The 20,000-nt window shown below is 41.9% G+C and overlaps 2 protein-coding genes across 2 annotated transcripts in view; both read left to right on the forward strand.

Moving 5' to 3' along the window:
• Window positions 1–4,136: 4,136 nt before the first annotated feature.
• Window positions 4,137–13,347, forward strand: cyp7a1b (cytochrome P450, family 7, subfamily A, polypeptide 1b). Its single transcript, XM_081359273.1, has 6 exons — window positions 4,137–4,291; window positions 5,631–5,871; window positions 8,999–9,564; window positions 10,229–10,353; window positions 11,987–12,165; window positions 12,790–13,347. The coding sequence occupies exons 1-6, from the start codon at window positions 4,212–4,214 to the stop codon at window positions 13,171–13,173; spliced, it is 1,575 nt and encodes a 524-aa protein (XP_081215399.1). The 5' UTR covers window positions 4,137–4,211; the 3' UTR covers window positions 13,174–13,347.
• Window positions 13,348–19,670: 6,323 nt separating this feature from the next.
• Window positions 19,671–20,000, forward strand: part of sdcbp (syndecan binding protein (syntenin)) — a 10,755-nt gene continuing 10,425 nt past the window's right edge. The window contains exon 1 of the mRNA XM_081347059.1: window positions 19,671–19,852. The gene's annotated coding sequence lies outside the window, so the exon portion shown is untranslated. The remainder of the gene's footprint in view (window positions 19,853–20,000) is intronic.

A 20,000-nucleotide genomic window follows, 5' to 3' on the forward strand; every position in this document is an offset into this window, starting at 1 on the left:
GCTGTGTTTATCGTGCAATTTATACGCGAAAATGCGTTTTTACGTGCATATGACACGCATGGGTGGTTCAGGGTTACAGGTGTACTATAGTAGGGGAGCGCGGGGCACAACCTAACGCGGGGCTAGTTGTAACACGCTTGTTTTAAATACTTCCGCACATGCTTGGATGACGAAACTTTGTGTATTTACTAGTTGCCATATCAACACTATATAGAAAAGAAAGAAAAAATCCGCCAAAATTACTTTTTTTTGGAAGATATCCATAGACATTTATTAAACCATAGCAAGTAAATTTCATACTTAAGTTAAATTTTCATCTCTATTTTTTGTGTTTATTTAAAATAAGACAAATCTGATATTATTTTAATCTGCAAGATGTTATTTAACAGTTGAGATAGTTATTTAATGCTTCGCTAGCTAGCAGAAGACACTAGCAGGGTTTAAGTCCCAGTTGTGCAGGCGGGGCATGTTGTCACACTGCGTTACAATGTGCCCCTATTAGAAATATGCTATTATATTCTATACTTTTATTAACTCTATTAAGAAAACGTGAGAAAAAGGTGAATAAAGACTGAGAGTCAAGGCTCAGAAATTACTAATTATTTATTTGTTTTGAACTATGTTGTATAGCTGTGTTTTCATGTGTTCGTAGTCAAAACTCAAAAATTAGTTTATATTTAATTATTAAAAATTGCCATTATTTTATATGAAAAAGTTTTTTAATTGTATTTTATTTAGAAAATATTTAAGTTTGTTTTGTATAGTTTTATTAGATCAGATAACATTTTAAGCTGTCATATGCTCATGTTACAATGTACCCCACCTATGGGGCATGTCGTCACATTTCACTTCCATTCTTTCGGGGTATATCAAGAAAAAAGTATATAATGTATTAATAAAACAAAAACACATAATTGTACTAGACATGTGGGAAATTAAAAAGTAAATACTCTGAACCATAAGTAGATTTACACAAGCTGAGAAAGTCAAAAAGCGTTAGGCTGTGCCCCGCTCTCCCCTACTTATAATACATCCGTAACCCCACACCGTACAGTACTAGTGGTGTGGGGTTATGGATGTATTATATGTTTGGGTAGGATTAATGGTGTATAGTGTGCGTGTGTATTACACGCAATAAACTGCGTATCATACGCACGCAAGAACTAATTGTCGCGTATAGATTGCGCGATAAACACAATGCGTGCTATAGTAGAGACGCATTTCCATGAGCTCAGGAGCTGAAGATGAAGACTGATATTAATGTTGTCCAGTAGAGGGAGTCACAGCATGATGTGTGTGTGTGTGTGTGTGTGTAGTCCACAAACACAAGGGTATTTCCCTCAAGAAAGACCCTATAAGTCCACTCGACAGGAGCCACGAACAGCAGATTTCCTGATTTTCCTGTTTTCCAGTGTTAGAGATTGGCCAGGAGAATCTGTGCTTCAGTTTGTGTTTTTGTCTCCAAAGCAAGAGGCAAGGCCGACTGGAAGAGTGCAAAACCTGTTTCAAGCATATTTTTATTATTTTATACAGAAATAATTGGGTGCATCATTTTTTTTACAAAACATTTATTGAACTAAAATATAGCATTAACGGTAACACTTTACAATAACGTTCATTAGTTAACATTAGTTGGCATTAACTAATAATGAACTGAATTTATACAGCATTTTTAATTTCAACACTTACTATTACTAAATTCTAGTTAACATCAGTTCCTGTGAACTAACATGAACAACTGTATTTCATTAACTAACATTAACAAAGATTTATAAATACTGTAACAAATGTATTGCTCATTGTTAGTTCATAATACATTAATGTTAACTAATGAACCTTATTGGAAAGTGTTACCGCATTAATTTCACTGAAAGTAAAAAAAGTAAAGTAAAAAAAAGTTTTTTTACCCACTTTTGAGTGAGTAATGTCACATCTGTAATCACATGTTTTCATATGAGGTTTGCATATATATATATATATATATATATATATATGGGATGTTCCCGTTAGACTGTTACTAAGAGTGTTTAAACTGTAGTTCTCAGGAAATGTGTAAATCCTGACCACTAACCGCCTCTCATTTAGATTACAGCACATTGTGTTGATTTGTTGGTATAATGACTGAATTTAATTTTCTGAATCATAGTTTCCACATAGTCTTGTATCAGCTATTTCTAATGCAGTGCCCCTAAAAAACTGTATTTTGGACTTTCTTATGAAGTGCCATGATTCACCCTGATCAAGCGTTCGGTCGTCAGTGACTCAGGGTTTGTGATTGTGTTGAGTGAGGTTTACTCACAGCTGAGTAATGATGAACACGACACACATGAATCATTAAATCATCTTTTACTCTCCTGAGACTCTGAGGGAGAGAGGGATTGAGAATGAAACACAGCCGAAGCAACAGGAGAGAGTGAACTGTCTAAACTTGTTTAATCGTCTCAATCATCAGCAACATCTTTACTACACTAGTGTTGCACAATATACCGTTACTGTAAAGATAGAAAGATTAAAGATTAAAAGAAAGATTAAAACTGGTACGGTGGTTCCACATTTTATTATAACAGTCCTTTAAGAATGACAGTTTTTCCTTGAAGAAAATTTCTTAATGCTTTGAATTAAAATATCTTGAGTGTAACTCGACACCCTTGCCTCATTTAGTATGCGCGGTTCTATGAATATGCAAATGAGCCCCGCCTCCATGAAAATGAAAACTAAACTGACAGTTTATGACATTTATATTGTCAAATTGCTTGTAATTTGCATCTGCTAAATTTAAAGTTAAAAATATTTTAAATATATTTTAAGATAAATTAAAAATGTAAAAATATATATAAAATTACATAAAAATATTAAATTACTAATATCATGAAATTGATTTTGGTCATGTCAGTACCTGTTCAGAATTGTGAACGTTTATCGAATGTGATTGATCATGTTTTTTTTTGTTTTTTTTATTAATTTATAAAATAAGGAATTTTAAGTTTTGTCATATTATTTAATTACTTATGTTGTTTTAGTTTTTTACTGTGATGATATTGATTTATTATTGTAATATTTTTGTCAGGCATAGTATATTTTGGTATCTGACAAAACGGCCCTATCTGCATATTGAAAGAGATCAGATGTCATAGATCTTAATATTATTATTTCATTTTGCCATTAGAATTCAGTTCTGTTTGCATCATTTATTTAATTATTTTCCAGATATGGATGTAAAAATACACTTCAGTGGTTTCACACAACACTCTTCGGGATGCACCATACTTCATCCACCATATCAGTATCAGCCGATATACTGTGTGTTCAGTTTTAATGTTATCGGTATCGGCCGATAAGAAAATATGTCCGATATATTAAAGCTGATAAATAATGTATTATGTCCTTCAGCTGAGACGCTTCAGATGTGCACTGTTCAACATGATGGTTTTGAATTGCTTGAAATATGATTGGAATCACTTCTTAAAGGAAAATACAGTTCAAAGTCTGTACATATTAAATGAGAATGTAATATAATGTTGTGAGTTCCGTGTGTTTAATCGCCGTGTTTCAGTTGCGGTTAGTCAATAACACGGTTAGTTCGTAATAGGAAATGTGTAAATTCTGACCACTAACTGCCTCTAACTTTCCCAATGAGATCATTTACCGCAGTTTGAGTCCTGCAACCTGAAATATGAAGTTATTCTTTATTATCCAAGCAGGCATTTCTCTATGCTGTGGCCCTGAAAACTATTTGGAAACTTAAGCAACATTTTAAAAAGTATCAAAGTCATCGCAGCAGAAACCATGAAGACCAACAGAGATCTTAATCTAGAAGTCAGTTCCTCTCGAGTTCACACAGGGGTTTAAGTGTCTCATTTATTTTCATTTTTTATTTTGAACATTAGGCCTCTATTGTTGTATAATTACAAACCAAATCACTGTAAAAACAATCTGTACTGTATAACGCGCTATTAAATATAAAGGTGACGACTTAAATCCTTACAGAAACACTGTAGCTATAGTATGCATCAGTGAGGAAGAATCAAACTCAGGAAGAATTCGCCTGGATAATAGAAAGCACGTGTGTGTGTGTGTGTGTGTGTGTGTGTGTGTGTGTGTGTGTGTGTGTGTTGCGTCGAGCGCGCTGCGGGGGCGCGCCTAAAGGCGAGGTCTGGGAACGCGCTATTAAAATGTAGTTCAGAGAAAAGATCAAGGAACATTTCACCGAAATGTCTTCGTGTTTAGTCGTAGTTTCTGCGCTTCTCCTGACGCTTCTGATCGTGTGGATCTGCGGACACTCGCGGAGAAGGTGAGAGATCATTCACTACACGTTCACTCTTGAGTTATTACAGTTTTTCACAACTTAATGAGACATAGGCTACCACACATATGATAAGGTGTGTTACATCTGCTCGTAATGTTACTGCAGCTTTATGTTAGACTCACTCAATTAACAGACGAGATTATATTAAAAAATATAGAATATTAATCATTTTATATATGGTGAACAGCGTTAATTATGTTAAAATGTGTGGTTTCGCATCAATAGACGGATCACAATGTATTATATAATGAAAATATCAGATCCCACTCTAAATATCTTTGTTAAAAACTTTTTTTTTAGCTTAACTAATTTGACTTGACTTGTCAAACAGTGAATTTTTCTGGACTCGCCGATTAACACGAAATCCAGGGGGGAGGAGTTGGATCCAGATCCAGATCCAACTCCTCCCACCTTACATATACCTAAACCTACCCAACTCCACCCCCTGATCCCTAAACCCACCCCTAAACCTACCCAACTCCACCCCCTGATCCCTAAACCCACCCCTAAACCTACCCAACTCCACCCCCTGATCCCTAAACCCACCCCTAAACCTACCCAACTCCACCCCCTGATCCCTAAACCCACCCCTAAACCTACCCATCTCCACCCCTTAGATCTGGACCCAGCTCCGCCCCCTGGATCTCGTTCGTGTACTGCAGTGAGGTGCTACTGATTAACTCCACAATGTCGTCTGCTATTTTAAAGCTACACTGTGTAATATTTTAAGTTGATTTTTAGCAAAAAACACTTTGTTCTTTCAAAATTATACGTTCTCATTAATGTGTAATCACTTCAACCAACTAATTAAGTATTCTCGTAAGTGTATAATCTGCCATTTAGAATACATACGAGTGAGTCGCTCGAATGGCGGCAGCCATGTTGCGCATCCATCTTGAAAATACATTCGCCAAAGAGGGACATACCTGGAAATTCAAGCTTCGCCTTTCGCGTTTTGACACTCAGTGGCACCGTGACGAATGCGAAGGGGAGATTACTCACGACTGCCGGCAGATCTGAAATAATACCAGTTAAAACGCCCTCGGAATGGGAGGGGCTGGAAAGTATTGTTCAGTTGGTAGTCATAAACAATTTCACCGCTAGATGGGAGTAAATCCTACACAGTGTAGCTTTAATATGGAGGACGATTTTTAGAACTATCGTTATCTTTATAGTTATCGTAGTGTGAACAGGCCTTTAGTCTTGTCCTAACGGAGAACATTTCCCACACTATAAGCCCACATCAAATGTGACGATTTATTTTTTAAAATACTTTGAGATGTCCTATGATTATGTGATTATGTGAGATGTTGTGTGATCGCAGGCGCCCCGGGGAGCCTCCGCTGGTCTCTGGCTGGATCCCGATCATCGGAGTCACTCTGGATTACGCCTCAAACCCTTTAGGCTTCTTAAGAGAGACGCAAAAGAAATATGGGGATGTTTTCACATGTGCCATTGCTGGGAAATACTTCACTTTCGTCACAGACCCTTTTTCTTTTTCCACTGTGGTTCGGCAAAGCAGAAATCTTGACTTTAAGAAGTTCTCTCTTGGTGTTTCGCGCCGGGTAAGTGATGAAACAAGCCTGGACTTTATGATCTCCAGTCGCATGTTCATTTTCATCTCTGGTTTCTTTGTGATTTCTCTTTCAAAGCCGAGTAGCTTTAGGAGACCCTAGCAAAAATCTCCTTTTGTTGCCTTTAACAACTGAAATATTATGATATAGTATTACTGAACTATAATAATTGTATCCCTTTAAACTCATCTTTGATCACCAAAATTACATTTTTAAATATTTTTGTCCTTCAGAAACATTCTTCATGCCTTAAAATATCTTGAATGTAACTCGACACCCTTGCCTCATTTAGTATGCGCGGTTCTATGAATATGCAAATGAGCCCCGCCTCCACTCACTCACTCAGCTCAGAGATCCACTGGTTGACGATCACACGTTGATCTGATTGGTTACAAGGTAGTTTGTGACGTCAGAAACACCAGCGATTTCAAAGCGTGTTTTTGAGACTGTCTTTGGTTCACTGCAGTTTTAAGGAGGAAATACTCAGCAATGCTGTCGACTTATGAATCTACACATGGTTTGTCTTCAAGCATATTAAAAACACCACATAGACACATAAACAACATTAAACGCTGGATTTTCACCACAGGGGGACTTCAAAGAAATCTGAGTTGTGATTTTGCTTTCTAAAGGTAACACTTTAACCCAAATATGTGTAGCGTGGCGCCGCTCAAGGGGAGCAACTCACAGACTAATTCTACAAATGCACGACTACGCCACCCTGTTTAACAGGGAAATATTAATACTCATGAATTTAATAACCCACAAAAAAAAGGACACAGGAACGTTATTATCGAAGAAGGGCCGGAGACGTGGATACAAAAAAAAAAAATACAAAAAGCTTTATTCAAGCAACAATCTTAAAAGACAGCATTAAAAGACTGGGTCAGCATTCATCACTCGACATTCACGGCTCTAGTGAACCCAAAAAGGAGACCGAGGCTTAATAAGGGCAGGTACACTATTTAGTGAGCACAAGGCTCCTATAATCACTCTTACCACCCTGTGCATAGGTATCAACACACACACACCAATAAGCTCAAGCATGAACGCACAGCACTCTGTGACCAAACCTCCACACGTGAGGGCCTACTAGCGGCCTGCCCGGAAGCCTCGGCTCCTATAATGAAGTCAAAATGATCTCAAACAAGAACACTTAATTACGACAAACAAATAAACATTTAAATGAATAAATCAGAAAATCATGAAACCGTTACAAAGATGGAGATCAGGATTTGGTATCAAAGCTAGGTGTATATTCACCTCAATCTCCTTCTCACTGCACCCTTCAAGCAAAACAAAACACACTAAGACAACTTCACAAAAATAATCAAATAAAGAACACAATTACACAACAAACATTCAAAGAATACACTGAAAAAGATAGTAAAATAAATGTACAAAAAAACACAAACTATAAACACACAGAACTAGTTGAAGAAAAGAAAGAAACAAAACACTGCGATCACGAGAATCATGCTGGAGAGCATGCGTCACCCAAACACGCCTAGATCGAGCGCGCACGTGTTGATAAAAAGAGTTCAGTTGTCACAGGAGAAATCCACTCCCTCGCGGCACATAATTGGACACTAATTACCCACAAGCATTAAATTAATTTGTTAAAAAAAAAGGAAACTCTGTACGTCCCACCACATGTATCTAAGCATGTAGACATCTATGGATAATCTTGATTCACATTCGTATTTCAACACGCTTTTAACACAAGTCATTCAACCCATGAAAACTTGGAAAACACACCAGGAAATTCTCTTTTTCAATGGGATAAAATGCATCAAGTTACTGATTACCGTTCTCCTGATAAGAAAGCATTGGGTAACTGGCACAACCCAGGCTCTCTGTAAACAGAGCGAAGCATTGCATTATGGGATTGCATTATTACAGGCGTGACATCTATTACACCACGTCTGTCTGAAGGACATTAATCAGAGCTCATCATAACACACCTCAAAATAATAACACGTCATAACAAATCAAAATAAGTGTACTTTAAAGTCCCCCTGTAGTCCATAACTGTATCCCCTAAAACTCATCTTTGATCACTAAAATTACATATTTAAAAGAAAATTTCCTTCAAAAACATTCTTCATGCCTTAAAATATCTTGAATGTAACTCGACACCCTTGCCTCATTTAGTATACGCGGTTCTATGAATATGCAAATGAGCCCCGCCTCCATTCACTCACTTTAAGTGCACTTAAGTGGCCTTTTATTAACATACTTTCTGCAAGTACAGGTTTTTGAAAATGAACTTGACACACACACACACACACACACACAGAGCAATTATCTCTTCTCTTTCGTACAGGTATTAAACAACAACATTACATTCCTTCTGTCTGAGCTGCAGTTTTGACAAGCTTGTTGAAGTTTGCATGTCTAAACTAGTCATGCAACGCTGAGCTCATGCTATAACGAGCAGTGAGAGCTTTAAATGAACACTGGCAACCTGTGGCAGGGGTGACCTCTGACCTTTGACCTCTGAAGGGGTAATCACCGGCTCGTGAGTAAAAGCGAGAGAATAGTATGTATTTCATTTAAATAAAGTGGGGCACTTAATCATGGCACATTTTCCGTGTTATCCCCATGAATGAGAATGAGAAATGTAGATGTGTTGAAAAAAATATAAAAAAATATGAACCTACATATTGCCAGTCTAGACAACTACAGTAATATAAAGTTTGTCTATATTCTTAATGAATATTAGCTGGTTATTTAAAATGATTAGAAATTGATTGAATATTCAGGGATTGACTTGAAAGGTAGTGTAGAGTCTACTGTATTGTCCATGCCTACCTTAGTATATAAACAATATATTATTATTATATTTTTAATCATACCCTCACTGAGGGCTGAGTCTGCCTAATGAAATCCTTGTGATGTTCCTCAGTTCAGTCACTTTGAATAAAATGGATAAATGCAACAGTGTCGGCCCAGATCCGGCCCACATCTGAGCCGTGTGGAATCCGTGTGTATCAGATGTGGGCCGGATCTGGGCCGACACTATGTTGCTGTCTGGGATGTAAACCTGGGTTTGATCTTGATTCTCTTGTGTGTCTGTTTCTCTCTCTCTCTCTCTCACACACACACACACACACAGGTCTTCGGTCACACCGACTTCAACGATCCACAGGTCAGTGAGAGTTACAGGGAAGTTCACGGCCTGTTTCAACAGACTCTTCAAGGCCCGTCTCTACAGGAGCTCGGCGAGTCCATGATGTTCAACCTACAGACGGTTCTGGACCGAGAGAACGAGTCCGAACACCAGTGGCTGGAAGAAGGTCTTCAGAGCTTCACGAACCGCATCATGTTCGAGGCCGGGTTCTTCACGCTCTTCGGGAGAGACCCAGGGTTCCTCCAGGCCGGCAGAACACGCATGCGGGAGTTTCTGGCGTTCGATCATGCGTTCCCGTTCCTGGCGGCTGGCGTTCCCATCGGATTGATCCCGCGAGTGTGGAGAGCGAGAGAAGCTTTAGCCGAGGAACTCATGCATGAGGCACTTTACCAGCGGAAGTGCATCTCGGATCTGATTCACCGCAGAATGGAGGGTTTCAATCGCATGCATTTGGATGAAACTGGAAAAGCACGAACACATGTGTGTATGTTATGGGCGTCACAGGCTAATACTCTTCCGGCGGCTTTCTGGAGTCTGTATTACACACTCAGGTAATCATGTGTTATGATCAAATCAATGCATGTTAAATATGTAACAGCATTAATACTGACAATGAAATGTGTTATACTACAAGCTCACCGCTGATAGCTAAACAAAAAAGTCAATGATTTTATCCCTTAAAACTCGTCTTTGATCACCAAAATGACGTTTAGGAATTTTTTCCATGAAAAAAAAATGTCTTCATGCCTTAAAATGTCTTGAAAGTAACTTGACACCCTCGCCTCATTTAGTATGCGTGGTTCTATGAATATGCAAATGAGCCCCGCCTCCACTCACTCACTCAGCTCAGAGATCCACTGGTTGACGATCACACGTTGATCTGATTGGTTACAAGGTAGTTTGTGACGTCAGAAACACCAGCGATTTCAAAGCGTGTTTTTGAGACTGTCTTTGGTTCACTGCAGTTTTAAGGAGGAAATACTCAGCAATGCTGTCGACTTATGAATTTACACATGGTTTGTCTTAAAGCAGATTAAAAACACCACATAGACTCATAAACTACATTAAATGCTGGATTTCCACCACTTTAAATCAGAATGCTAGATTGTCTCAGACTCACTATTGGCCCGTTTGATGATAGTGAACATGAATGGAGTGTAAGCCATTGTGTGTGTGTGTGTGTGTGTGTGTGTGTGTGTGTGTTCTGATCCTCAGATCTGTGGACGCTCTCACCGCTGCTCGCACAGAGATCAACAGCGTTCTGTCCGGCCAGGAATTAAACAACCAGGACCAACGAATCGAGCTTTCTGGAGAGCAGCTGGACTCTATGACTGTATTAGGTCAGTGATTTCTTACTCTACTCAGATATCTAAGACATGTTCAAGTGTAATTGTCATGATTACTTTGTATCGTGATTAAGAATGTCTTGGAATTTTCGAAACTTAATTTTCTAATTTTCAGTGTTGCAGGTTTGAATACGTTGATGTAGAAGTTCGGCTAGTGAAGTTTCTCTTTTTTTGGGCTCTTGCTCTCTGGTAGAGAAAAAAATTAGTATATAAATATGGTTTTGAACAAGGAGGACGTTGACCTCTAGGGGGCCTTCGGGAAACTGAAGACATTAAGATTTATTAGCTCCCTCCTAGTTGGCACCGGTTCAGAACAGATGTTTTAGACAAGCATATCACTGCAAACTCAGTATTTTTGTCTTGTTTCCAGTCCAAATAACTAAAAAAATTTAAATCAAGATGAATTTTCTAAAGTAGTAAAATTCCATAAGATATTATGTCTTGTTTTCTGGGGGGGGGGAATTCAAAATGAAGTGAGTTTTTGCTTAAAACAAGGGGTAAGAAAAATAATCTTAATTCAAACGGAAACAATATTATTTGTCTTACACCAGTGGCAGATAATTGTGCAATATTGAAGCGATACCACGCTCAAAATGAAACTTTTATTCTGATTACTGATCACTCGACCTGCTGTCTCGGGAATTGGTGTTGCCTAATATTTGTATAATTAGCACTTATTGATTAATTTTTTTATTTTAATTAAATACAACAACAACAACAACTTTTATTTATAAAGCACATTTAACACAAAACAATTACAAGTTTCCAAAAGCTAAAGAATAAAAATGTGTTTTCAGAGTAGATTTAAAAATGTCCAATGAAGGAGCAGACCTCGCATGATAAGGGAGACGAGTCCAAAGCTTGGGCCGGGCCACAGAAAAGGCCCGATCACCCTTTAATTTGTAGCGACATCGTGACACATTTAAAAGTAAGTGATTTGAAGATCTAAGTGCCCTAGCAGGACAGTATGGCACAATAAGATCACAAATATACCTTGGTGCACAGCCAGACAACGCCTTATAAACAAACAGTGAAGGGATGCCAAAACAGGAGAAACATGATCCCTCTTTCTAGACCCAGTCAAGAGTCTTGCAGCTGCATTTTGAACAATTTGTAATCGAGATAGTGAAGATTGAGGAAGACCACAATAAAGAGAGTTGCAATAGTCTAATCGTGATGTTACAAATGCATGAATTGCAACTTCTAAATCTTTGCTTGAAAGAAGGTTCTTCAACTTTGCAATAGATCTTAAATGGAAAAAGCTTCCTCTAATAACCGCACTCATTTGTTTATCAAAAAATGGTCAATGGTATCAAATGCAGCGCTCAGGTCTAACAAAACCAGCACAACACAAGAGCCTGAATCTAGAGCAAGCCAGATATCATTTGTAACCCTCAACAGAGCTGACTCAGTGCTGTGTAATGATCTAAAGCCAGATGTCCAAAATATTAAAAGAATTCAAATAAAACTGGAGCTGTGAGAAAACTACTTTCTATAAAAGCTCAGAAATAAAAGGCAGTTTAGAGATCGGTTGATAGTTACTGCACATTTCTGGATCAAGTTAAGGTTTTTTCAACATAGGTTGCACAATTGCATGTGATATCTAAGTGAATGTTTGTTTTTTCAGAGAGCATAATCGAGGAAGCTCTTCGCCTGTCCAGCGCCTCCATGATGATCCGCGTCGCTAATGAAGACTTTACTCTGACGCTGGATTCGGGTCAGACAGCCGATATAAGGAGAGGAGATCACGTTGCTCTTTACCCACAGCTCATACACCTGGATCCCGAGATCTACCCCGATCCTACAGTATGTGTGCAAACTTATATCAAGTAAACATTCTTTTAATCAATGAGGTTTTAGATCATTTATGTAATGTTGGGAGCAAGAAAATGCAGATGGAATCGTGGCTTTTCCGCATGTTTTCGCTGCATTTCCACTGTTCTGACCAGCAGGGGTCGCCAGCGCTTCGTTTCGGTTCAATTAATTTAAAGTTACAAACGATTAGTTTCTCCTGTCACTACTGAGAACTTAGAAGGTTGTGTGATATAAGTGTTATAAAGTGAGATAAAAAGTCAGACTTTACTTTACCAACTCTAAACATCAAAGACTATTCAACAAGAAAACTACAAGGGACTACAAACATGGCACAGGAAACAGGAAGAGAACAGGGCAAAATGTTTCATATTTCTAACATTGGTTTGCCCAGAATTATACCATATGTTCCACTGCACATTATATACATCTATGAATTACTTTGAATTCTAGAATAATATGTTTAATGCATGGAAGTAAAACAGGTAGCTTGCACTGAACTAAAATGTATGCCAGAGATTGCAGATAATCACCAGCCAGGGCATGTTCCAGCTCTGACTCAGCATGTGATTGTTACCAAACATGTGACAGCAGCCAACAATGTTCTTCTGTTTCTAGGAGTTCAGATTCGACCGCTTCCTAGATGAGAACGGTCAACGCAAGACTAATTTCTTCAGGAACGGGCGACTTCTGAAGCACTTCTTGATGCCGTTCGGCTCCGGTGTCAGCAAGTGTCCGGGGCGCTTCTTCGCACTTAACGAGATCAAGCAGTTCCTGGCCGTGACTCTGTGGCGTTACGATCTCCATCTGTGTGACGATGGCGTCCCGCTGGATCCTGACACCCGGCGCGCGGGTCTCGGGGTTCTGCCACCCTCCCGGGACGTCCCGCTCCGGTACAGGAGAAGAACACACACCAGACAGGAGAACACACTCCTGACAGGAGAACACACACCTGACAGGAGGAGAACACACACCAGACATGAGAACACACACCAGACATGAGAACACACACCTGACAGGAGAACACACACCTGACAGGAGGAGTATGAGCATCTCAGTCTAGAGGACGAGTGAAATCTATGTATAAATGATGACTCCTTTTGTTTGACTGTAAGACTTTCTTTTCAATGGAAAAATATTTTTTTGTAATATCAATAAAAATGTAGGCTAGCGTTTTGCTCAGATGTGCTCACTAACACAGCAGTAAACTGCCCTAAAGTGGGACACTGCCTAATGTGGGACACCTAAGGTCTAGTTTTTGTAGGTCCCCCATAAACACATGAATGCCAGTTAAACTATGGGTTAGCCAAAGCTGTGGTGTCATGTGATCAAAATCACACGACCTCTCAAATGTTCAGTCATATATGAGGGTGGAGCAATCCTCAAAAAGCTTGTGTGAAGACCACCCAAAGGTCAGTGACTATGTCAGTTTTGACAAACTAAAGTATAAATTATTTTTAAACAAAACAATCCTGCTACTTTTTGGCCTAATGTGCTTATGAAATGTTTGTCCATCAAAAAATAGTATCACTTTGTATGTTTAGACTATATATTTTTATCAAATTTCCTAGTGTCCCACTTTAGGGAATGTGATTTTGAAACGTGGGACAGTCTGGTTAGCCTAATGTGGGACTTTACTTCAGTCAGTCAAAAATGATTGGGGGGGCATGATTTTGTGGGACAAAGATGGTTATTTACAGGGTTTAGTGTTACACGATATTATAATGCTGTTACTGCAGATGTTTAAGGTTTGGGTTGTTGTTCCCTTTCGAGGGAACTCGCACTGCGTCGGAATGGCACTTTGGGGAGCGAACGAGAAGATTCGCCACTTCATGTCCCCGCATATGAGGAACTGGTGGAGGTTGTCTCTCGTGCCGTGGACCGCTTGAATATTAGTTGGCCACGTGAAAGGCAGGAGCGAGTTGGACGAGCGCTTCCTGCAGCACAGAGAGCAACCTCATCACCGGGGTCCATAGGCGTCGATTTCGGTGGGGACGGTGGGGACGCGTACCCACCAGATTTCGTCATGAGTCATTTTGTACCCACCACTTTTAAGTTAACGTCCATAATAATTTGACTTTTGGACTGTTTTCAGTGGTTATGAAGAACAATATGAGAGAGAAATTTGGTAATCATTGTAGGTACATTAAACCACGTCATGTCATATTGTCAACATGGTACTTATGAAGCAGAATAGTGGGTCATTTTTGAAAACTTAAGGCTTTCTTCTTCATAAAACGAGTCGGACATCATCACATTTTTGTATACATTTTTATTTATTTACATTAGTAAGCTACAGGACATCTTTCCAAAACATGACCTGCGCGAAAGAGAAAAAAAATGAATGCATCAACCCAGCACTTCTGAAAATGCACTTCCGAATGCGTCTCTGTCCCCAGCACATCTCAAACCAAACTGACGCCCATGCCGGGGTCTACCATTTTTCCCGATTTACACAACAAGCCACACACCTCTCGTTTGTCCAAACCCCCAGTTTAAGACTACAGTAACATTGTGGGGGCGAGAGAAAATGGTTATGGGATGATGCCTCGGGTGGAAGAGACCCCTAAAGAGACCCCTAAAGACCACCAAACCCTGCCAAGATATTATATGGGCTTATGTGGCTGCGGGTCTGCACACGATGGCAGTACTACAAGCATACCAGGCCGACCTTCTTAAAGACATCTATGAGGGCGAGGGACCAACTCTGGAAGATACTGCGGAGTTGCGTAAGCCTGCAGACTTGTCTCTCCGAGTCACCAAAGAGACGGCCCGTGCTATCGGCCGTTCTATGGCGGCTATGGTGGTCTCAGAGAGGCACCTCTGGTTAAATCTGTCGGGCATCAAGGAGAAAGACAGGGCTTTCCTCCTTGATGCCCTGATTTTGCCTTCTGGCCTGTTCGGCGACGCCGTTTACACAGTCGTCGACATGAGGCGAAGAAGCAGTCTGCAGACTTTAAACAATATATCCCTCGCCGCTCTAAGTCTAAGAGGTCTGCCCCCAGCGGGCAGCCGCTGTCATCCACCAGCTCCTCGGCCTATAGGCAGACACAGGAGGAGAGCGCCACAGCTAGAGCCCCTCCTCAAGGAGCTTAGGCATCGACGCTTTCACAGAAGCAGGGCGACCTGAGCGCCGTCCTCCAGGCCAAGAAGGCTTCGGGGAAGAGATCCTAGCAAACGTAGGATCTCTTCGGGCTGCGGCTCAATATTTCACCCTCGGCCAGAGTTATGGAAACTGTGGGTCTGGCCCGTGTCAGTAGGAGTAGTCGAGACTCGAGACCATACTCAGCTCCAGAGCTCTTTCCACAAGGAATTTGTACGGCCTAACATGGAATGTTTTCACCGTTTGGTGTTGAGAGCGTGAGGTGGACCCAGTTAACTACCCGGTGACTTCAGTGCTGGAGCTCCTCCAAGACCGCTTCTCTACTGGTCTTACCCCGTCCACACTGAAGGTGTATGGGGCTGCCATTGCGGCTTTCCACACTCCTCTGGGTGATGGCCTGGTCATACAGTTCCTCCGTGGGGCTTGAAGGATGAGGCCTGTGACTGGGACCAAAGTTCCCACATGGGACCTGGCAGTGGTTCTCGAAGGGCGGGTCGAGGCCCCCTTCAAACCTTTAGAGTCGGCTGAGGCCAAGAACCTTCCTCTTAAGGTAGCCTTTCTCTTAGCTATCACAACTCTAAAAGAGTAGGAGATCTTCAGGCCCTCTCTATATCTCATGAGTGCCTGGAGTTTGCTCCTGGAAGGGTTAAGGCTATCCTGCATCCCAGGCCAGGCTGTGTGCCTCTAATACGGCACGGCCTACGGTTCTGCTGGCTTTTCACCCTCCACCTCACATGACGGCAGAAGATTAGAGACTTCATCGGCTCGGCCCTGTCAGAGCTCTTAATATTTATGTTCAGAAGTCTTCTCAATGGCGGAAGTCAGACCAGTTGCTGGTGTGTTTCGGGTCGCCCAAGAAGGGACTCCCCGCTTCTAAACAGACCATCAGCAAGTGGATAGTTCAGGCTATTCCCCTGGCCTATCTGGTGCGCAGTTTGCCTTCACCTTTGGCCCTGAGGGCTCACTCATCCAGAGACATGGTGTCCTCTAGAGTCCTCCTTTCAGAGGGTGACTCCTACAAGATTTTGCAGTCTGGACATTCCTTCTACGCCAGGTGCAATTATCCATGTTTCATCCATCCATAACCAAGAGAATGACTAACTTTTACCAAGATTTTACTATTCTACAAGAATCAAGGTCATTTTGGCCTTTTATCATAGGCTTTTCAGTGTCCCACATTAAGGACACGACTGTCCCACATTAGGGACACGACTGTCCCACATTAGGGACACGACTGTCCCACATTAGGGACACGACTGTCCCACATTAGGGACACGACTGTCCCACATTAGGGACAAAACTGTCCCACATTAGGGACACGACTGTCCCACATTAGGGACACGACTGTCCCACATTAGGGAGACGACTGTCCCACATTAGGGAGACGACTGTCCCACATTAGGGACACGACTGTCCCACATTAGGGACACGGGACACGACTGTCCCACATTAGGGACACGACTGTCCCACATTAGGGAGACGACTGTCCCACATTAGGGACACGACTGTCCCACATTAGAGAGACGACTGTCCCACATTAGGGAGACGACTGTCCCACATTAGGGACACGACTGTCCCACATTAGGGACACGACTGTCCCACATTAGGGACACGACTGTCCCACATTAAGGACACGACTGTCCCACATTAAGGACACGACTGTCCCACATTAGGGACACGACTGTCCCACATTAGGGACACGACTGTCCCACATTAAGGACACGACTGTCCCACATTAGGGACACGACTGTCCCACATTAGGGACACGACTGTCCCACATTAGGGACACGACTGTCCCACATTAGGGACACGACTGTCCCACATTATGGACAAAACTGTCCCACATTAGGGAGACGACTGTCCCACATTATGGACAAAACTGTCCCACATTAGGGACACGACTGTCCCACATTAGGGACACGACTGTCCCACATTAGGGACACAACTGTCCCACATTAGGGACACGACTGTCCCACATTAGGGAGACGACTGTCCCACATTATGGACAAAACTGTCCCACATTAGGGAGACGACTGTCCTACATTATGGACAAAACTGTCCCACATTAGGGACACGACTGTCCCACATTAGGGACACGACTGTCCCACGTTAGGGACAAAACTGTCCCACATTAGGGACACGACTGTCCCACATTAGGGACACGACTGTCCCACATTATGGACAAAACTGTCCCACATTAGGGACAAAACTGTCCCACATTAGGGAGACGACTGTCCCACATTATGGACAAAACTGTCCCACATTAGGGACACGACTGTCCCACATTAGGGACACGACTGTCCCACATTAGGGAGACGACTGTCCCACATTGTGGACAAAACTGTCCCACATTAGGGACACGACTGTCCCACATTAGGGACAAAACTGTCCCACTGTCCCACATTAGGGAGACGACTGTCCCACATTAGGGAGACGACTGTCCCACATTAGGGAGACGACTGTCCCACATTAGGGAGACGACTGTCCCACATTAGGGAGACGACTGTCCCACATTAGGGACACGACTGTCCCACATTAGGGACACGACTGTCCCACATTAGGGAGACGACTGTCCCACATTAGGGACACGACTGTCCCACATTAGGGACACGACTGTCCCACATTAGGGACACGACTGTCCCACATTAGGGACACGACTGTCCCACATAAGGGACACGACTGTCCCACATTAGGGACACGACTGTCCCACATTAGGGAGACGACTGTCCCACATTAGGGACACGACTGTCCCACATTAGGGACACGACTGTCCCACATTAGGGAGACGACTGTCCCACATTAGGGACACGACTGTCCCACATTAGGGACACGACTGTCCCACATTAGGGACACGACTGTCCCACATAAGGGACACGACTGTCCCACATTAGGGACACGACTGTCCCACATTAGGGACACGACTGTCCCACATTAGGGACACGACTGTCCCACATTAGGGAGACGACTGTCCCACATTAGGGAGACGACTGTCCCACATTAAGGACACGACTGTCCCACATTAGGGACACGACTGTCCCACATTAGGGACACGACTGTCCCACATTAGGGACACGACTGTCCCACATTAGGGAGACGACTGTCCCACATTAGGGAGACGACTGTCCCACATTAGGGACACGACTGTCCCACATTAGGGAGACGACTGTCCCACATTAGGGACACGACTGTCCCACATTAGGGAGACGACTGTCCCACATTAGGGAGACGACTGTCCCACATTAAGGACACGACTGTCCCACATTAGGGAGACGACTGTCCCACATTAGGGACACGACTGTCCCACATTAGGGACACGACTGTCCCACATTAGGGACACGACTGTCCCACATTAGGGAGACGACTGACCCACACAGGGCTGGCTCTAGGTTATTTGGTGCCCAAGGCGAGAGTGTGCCCAATGCAAAAAATGTCCCATATTAGGGCAATTCACCCTACATGTCTGCAAAATGAAGAGTTGATGCAATTCAACTTTATCACCAAAACAGGAGATAATCCATATAGTGCAAGGAACATGACAGCTTTGTAAACCAAAGACAACAGACACAGAAGAAAGATCTTGACCAAAAACTGACGCACCTCTTGATGGAAATAAATATTTTACCGATATTTCCATCAAGATGTGCATCATTTTTTTGTTAAAGATCTTGTATTGTCAACACAAGAGCACTCTGTAAAGTCTCCTCCAGCACATCCCGAAGACTTTCACCGAATTTAAGGAGCCGATTCATGTGTGAAAATAACTCTTCATTCTCCTCCCAACCATTCTTACGCAATCTGAGCCTGATGAATCGTGGCTTTGTGATCCTATGGCCATGATGTTCTTCATACACGGTGGCTTAAGAAATGAAAAGCTGCAAACTCCATCAATTAGGGTTAGAGGAACTGTTGCCAAACACATAATCACTTTGCATGGCATCACTATCAGAGCCTCTAAATATTGCACGTGCTTTTACAAATGATGGTGAGAAATGAACACATTACTGTAATGAGATGTGAAAGTCCTAATCCCCAAAGAAGTTTTTGCAGAATTGGTTAATATAATTTCATAAAAAATTTTTTTTTACTGTTTATAACCAACGGTTTGTTTTTAGGTGTGTGTATGTGTGTGCGTGTGTGTGCGTGTGTGTGTGTGTGTGTGTGCATCATACTTCTTTGCATCATGCATTCCTTTTAGATAGTATATAAGAAAAATAAATTCTTAGAACATTATTATTATATTTTTTTCCATCAGAAGCAACAGACCACGGATGTCTAAATTCACAAGTATTTAAACCAGCAAAATAAATGAAATACAAAACACACAGTAAATCCTCCTCACACACACTGTTGAAGCGCAGTCAGTGGACCTTCTGCGCAGCCGCACGAGGGCGCTCGCGTGATGATGACATGCGCTCGAGACGAGGACATATTTCCCTCATCCAGCCAGGAGTCACACACACACACATACACACACACGGACATCATCACATCCATAACCTCTGTCCTCTGAGAACTAGATCAGCTGTCAGACATTTACTGGACAGGCGCGCGAGCGTTTGATTCTTCTGCAGTGTCAAGGTGAGTGAACGCGCATCATCATCATCATCATCATCATCATCCTCGCGAACGCGCTAACGTTAATGTGTCACATTCATAGCTACAATGTATCATTATTGACTATCACTATAAAAGCGCTAAATTATGCTGTTTTATCTAACTCAAACTC

This window comes from Scardinius erythrophthalmus (assembly GCF_964197995.2).
Source record: "Scardinius erythrophthalmus genome assembly, chromosome: 2".
Classification (NCBI taxonomy): Eukaryota; Metazoa; Chordata; class Actinopteri; order Cypriniformes; family Leuciscidae; genus Scardinius; species Scardinius erythrophthalmus.

Coding starts and splice junctions, on each gene's coding strand:
- cyp7a1b (XM_081359273.1), top strand. CDS start 4,212: ATGTCTTCGTGTTTAGTCGTAGTTTCTGCGCTTCTCCTGACGCTTCTG. Junction 4,292..5,630: donor TGCGGACACTCGCGGAGAAG/GTGAGAGATCAT, acceptor GTGTGATCGCAG/GCGCCCCGGGGAGCCTCCGC. Junction 10,354..11,986: donor GGACTCTATGACTGTATTAG/GTCAGTGATTTC, acceptor TTGTTTTTTCAG/AGAGCATAATCGAGGAAGCT.